The sequence below is a fragment of the Montipora capricornis genome, chromosome 13, assembly GCF_036669925.1.
Source record: "Montipora capricornis isolate CH-2021 chromosome 13, ASM3666992v2, whole genome shotgun sequence".
Classification (NCBI taxonomy): domain Eukaryota; kingdom Metazoa; phylum Cnidaria; class Anthozoa; order Scleractinia; family Acroporidae; genus Montipora; species Montipora capricornis.
Genome location: NC_090895.1, coordinates 13,798,756 through 13,803,755, shown reverse-complemented (window position 1 = coordinate 13,803,755; position 5,000 = coordinate 13,798,756). Strand labels below are relative to the sequence as shown.

The 5,000-nt window shown below is 41.3% G+C and overlaps 1 protein-coding gene across 1 annotated transcript in view; it reads left to right on the top strand.

Annotated features, from left to right (window-relative positions):
- Positions 1-4,919: 4,919 nt before the first annotated feature.
- The window catches only part of LOC138030567 (uncharacterized), a 660-nt gene continuing 579 nt past the window's right edge, over positions 4,920-5,000 (top strand). The window contains exon 1 of the mRNA XM_068878462.1: positions 4,920-5,000. This exon is cut by the window's right edge and continues 579 nt beyond it. Within this exon, the coding sequence (XP_068734563.1) occupies positions 4,920-5,000 (81 nt within the window).

The window sequence follows — 5,000 nt, the reverse complement described above, 5'->3', positions numbered from 1 at the left end:
TTACTGCGCAGGTAACGCGACTGTAATATGTCACGCATTACTTCGAGCATTAGTGAAGTTGAGGTTTTAAAACCTTTGCAAAAACCGTGGACGATAAGTCTTGCACAGCGTTAGATCAGAGAAGATCGTGATCAGTCAAAATTGATTTAAAATATTTATGAAAGTCAAGTAGACTACTGCACGACTGATATTCGCGAGGTTTTATCAGTCGTGCACTAGTCTACTTGACTTTCACACAGATTTTTCAAGCATCAGTTAAAATAACATGGCGACAAAAACGCCGAGGAAAAAATTCCAGGCCGGCAAAAGAATGGCACATTTATTTCCGAATCATCATGAAACTTCGAAGAGAAGTGAGCGGGAGGATGGAAAAGCTCTGGAAAAGGTAGCTGATCGAGTAGACTAGTGGCTGAAAGTTTGGAAAACTCGAGGACGAACCGTTGCGTAAATTTAATGGGGCTGTTTCTTTTTAATGTTTTTATTACCCTACGAACTTAAGTTCAAAGTGAATGCATGTTTTTAAAGTTCTTTTCCTTTACTTTCGTGAAAATAGAGCAGTATTTTCGTCCTCGTCCGCTTGAATATTGCGGACCTGCGTGGAAACAATCTGCGATTGAATTTCACAAAAAAACACACTCCAGAGGATGAGCATGACAGCAATGGAGAGATATTATACAAAACACCAACCAAATGAAGATGACCCCTGCTTAAAACTTCGTTGCTATGCTCGAGAAAGTTTTTTTTTCCGGTAAAAACCTTTCATCTCTTCAACGATCGATCCTCTCTTGGGTTCCAGTCCTTGCCCGACAGGTCACGCAAAAGCGTGACAAACGAACTTTTCCAAGAGCTTTGCAAAATCACCTCGATTTTACTCGTTCAGATCATCGGTGACCCCTATTTTTTTAATCGTGAATCACTTACTTTACTTGCTATCTACAAAATATGATGAAATGAAAAAATTCTCACCGTAAGAAGTTATCTTTTTTTAACATTTTCCTTCCTCGTGCCATCGAATTCCGGTAGTGGTTGCAACGGATAGAGCTTACGAAAACGCTCGTCGAGGATGGACTCTACTGTTTACCACATCCCTAGCGGCATACAATTATCTAAAAATCTCACTCCTAAAAACCTATGCACGGAAACTTTCACTCCAACAGTTTATTTTTATGATTTTCGATGGATGAGCAGATGAGCCTACATCTCGCTATTATGACCGATTTCTCGAAATTAAGGCATTTTTCCACTGCCATTTTCTCCGAAACAAAGTCGGTGACCCCCATTTAATTTTTTTTTTTCATTTTTGGAGTAAGTACTTTATGACCTAACTCTAGGCGAGAAATGAAGAAAATCTCACCGTAGGAAGATTTTGGCGCGAACGTCCTCAAGTAGAGTGGGTGTTTCATATGATACGACAACTATACTGTGTGTGTTTGTGTGTGTGTTTATTAAGAAAAAACATTGCAGTTAAAAAAAAACTGAATTGCGCCTCTTTACAAATAAGAAATATAAGAAATGATTTAAAAACTACTACTATTATATAATTACAAAGCGACTACTGTCAGAAATTACTTAAATGCTTCCCTCGCACTCTTAACTATGAATGAATTTGCAAATCTATTTGTCTTTACAAGAGGCATGGCAAACCTCCTCTGCCTTCTCAGCTCATATGAGATAGAAACTGAGGGAGGCAGGAGGCTGGTAATCTTACTCCGTGGATCATTAACAATAGACTTAAAAAGGTGTTCTGTTAACTTTTCCTGGTGGGCCCTGATGGACTCAAGCCCTGCTAACTGAAGGGCGTCCGAGTAGTGCACCCTGGGAAAAATGCATGATAGGGCCCTCCTTTGCACTCTTTCGAGCTCGACTTGTAGATACTTTGGTAAACTGTAATGGAAAACAGGACAAGCGTAATCTAGTGAAGACCTGATACATGCGCAAAAATATGTTACAAGATCTGAAGTAGGAACGTGCGCGCGCTTAAGTTGAATAAGAAAGTACAGTTTCTTCGACGCTTTTTTAACAAGTTCTTCTATATGGTCGTGCCACGTTAGCGTATCATTGATTGTCAAGCCGAGTAGCTTTGTGCTCTGTATGGTTTTGATAGGAGTTCCGTCTATGCAAACCCTAGGGAGTTGCGGGGAGTCACGACTGAAGGATATAACTAACTCTTTAGTCTTCTCGCCATTAAGCTGGAACAAATTTTCCTTGGACCAATCGTAGATTGCATCTACTGCTTCTTGTGACTTGCTCTGTTGGCCTTTAGGTATGTTCTCTGATACCGTAGTATCATCAACATATTTCCACATGTTGAAGATGCTTGGAACAGTCAAGTCATTAATCATCAAGAGAAAAAGCCAGGGACCCAACTTTGTCCCCTGTGGCACTCCAGACGGCACTGTGCCCCACTCTGAAACGCAGTCCTTCCCAAGTTTGACTCTTTGAGATCTTCCTGACAGGAAGTCAATCACCCAGTTGATTACACTATTAGGAATATTGACCCGCTTCAATTTGTTGACCAAACTCTTGTGGTCTATGAGGTCAAAGGCCTTTCGATAATCAAAGAGAAGGACACGCACAGAAGCACCGTTACCATCCGTTGCTTCGAGCCACTTATGAATCATACTAATGAGTGCCAACACGGTTGAAGAACCAGATATGGTACCAAACTGGTTGGAGTCAACTAGGCTCTCTAGGGCAGGTTTTATGTAATCAGAAACAATAAAGTCCTCAGATATTTTCGAGAGGGTAGACGTGAGAGAGATTGGACGCAGTTCCTTTTTTGGGTCGGTGACTTGCTTCACCTTGGGCAGGGGGATGACATCTGCAATTTTCCACATTGAGGGTAGTTTTTGCTCACTGTATGAGGCGTTCAGGATGTTTTGAACAGGAGTAACTAGGATTTCGGCGTACTCCTTTAACACCCAGTTGGAAAGGCCATCCGGGCCAGAAGCTTTATGCTTATTCAGGTGAAGCAGGTTGTTGTACACTCTTTGCACGGACACCTCTAGGAACTCTGGATTCTCTTCTAGGGGCAATTGTAGGGCCTCACGCTCGCTGTCGATGGGCTCGTAAGGTTGAAGTGGCTCCAGTAATGCATGGTTGATGGAATTAGCAACTTCTGTTGGAGACAAGTTGTTATACTCAGGAACATTGAGGGAGGAAAACAATTGTATCGCCAACAATCCGTGATTAGAATTTGTTAGGTGACGTCATAGACATGATTACGCAACTTAAGTCACTTGCTAGTAAGAGGAATTGAGAGAAACTGTGAGATACCACTGGGTAAATATCTTTGCTTGATTATAAGGGATAACTGTTTTTCATATCACTAACGCGATTTGCTGTAATTTAGATTTTGAACCCTATTCAACCTCCCTTGTGAAAAGTACAGCGACTGACAGAAAGCTGGTGTAATAAATGGAGTTGTTTAAAACCGTGGTTAGTTAATCCTCGCTAGCAATACATTCAAAATCCAGTGTGGTTAGCTACTAAGCGACGACTGGAACAGAAGATGACCGACAAAGCTAAGAATTCACGGCGAATTGCCAAGGGAAACTTCACACGAAAGCGGAACATTTTGATCAAGTCCATAGAGACAAGCCAAGGAATCGAGGTAGTAGAAACCAATTACTCAAAACTTGTTGATGCATGGGAAGAACTGGAAGGGAAGCACTTAGAGTATGTTAACTTCCTGACTGACGAGCATTTAGTGGACGAAGAAGAAATCTGGATGACAGAAGTCGAGGAAAAATATTCCAATGCATTTAATCGTAAAGTGAAATATGTCGAAAATGTCACTACAAGCGAAAAGGCAACGCGCGAGCACGCGGCTCGTCAAGAGGCCATTGACAACGCAAAAGTTAAAAGGAACACTGCGCGCGCTGTTTTCGAAGCTTCTTACGAAAGTATTTCGCACGCGTTGCAGTCAAAAGAAATGCCCAATTTTGCGTTAAAAGACTTACAGAAACAAATAGAAGATCAATTTCAAGATTGCAAAACCTTTAACGCTGAACTGTTAGAATTATTGCCCTTTGAATCAGCCGAATCTGAGATGCAATGGATAGCTAAAATCCAAACCTATCTACCTACCTACGAATCTGAGATGCAATGGATAGCTAAAATCCAAACCTATTATTACGAAATTGTTGAACAAATTGTAGTTAGATATACTAACGTAAAAGAACAAGAGCAGATAAAACAGGAATCTGACGCGACTTCTTCCTTTCTCCAACTGGAAAAGGTAAAAATGCCGCACTTTGATGGAGAACTACGTCATTACCCTCAGTTTAAAAGAGATTTCAACAAACAAGTCATGCCACAAATTCGTGGAAGAGATGCCTCATATGTGCTACGCTCTTGTCTTGGAAAAGAACCCGAAGGCCTGGTAAAGAGCATAGACGACGATGTGCAAGAAATGTGGCGAAGACTGGACGAAAAGTATGGAGATCCAGCCAAAATTGCAGACGTTATCATTGACGGCATACGTAGATTCAGAACACTTAAGGAAGGAGAAGATAAACGTTTCATCGAATTCGTGACTCTTGTAGAAGACGGATACAGAGACCTCACAAGACTCGGTCTAGAAGCGGAAATTACAACAACGAGTTCGGTCAGTATTATAGAGAAAGCTTTATCAACAGACATCAGAAGAAAATGGGCGGAAATGGTTAGTTGTCACGGAAGTCACATCGACAAATCAAAAAAGTTCCCTAGTCTTCTTGAATTTCTGCAAAATCAAAGGAGTGCTATTGAATACGACAGTGCTTCTCTTCGGACGACGACCAACAATCAACATTACAGAGGCACATCGCACTATACAGAAGGCGTCTGACAACGGTACTCAACTAATTGCAGCAAGTAAGGAACTAACCGCTATAACAAAAACATGGGATTGGAAGAAAATTAAGGAATATGGCGTCATGAAAGGATTGCAATGGATCTTCACCCCAGCAGATGCCCCATGGCAAAATGGAGTAACTGAAGCTCTTATAAGATCGGTC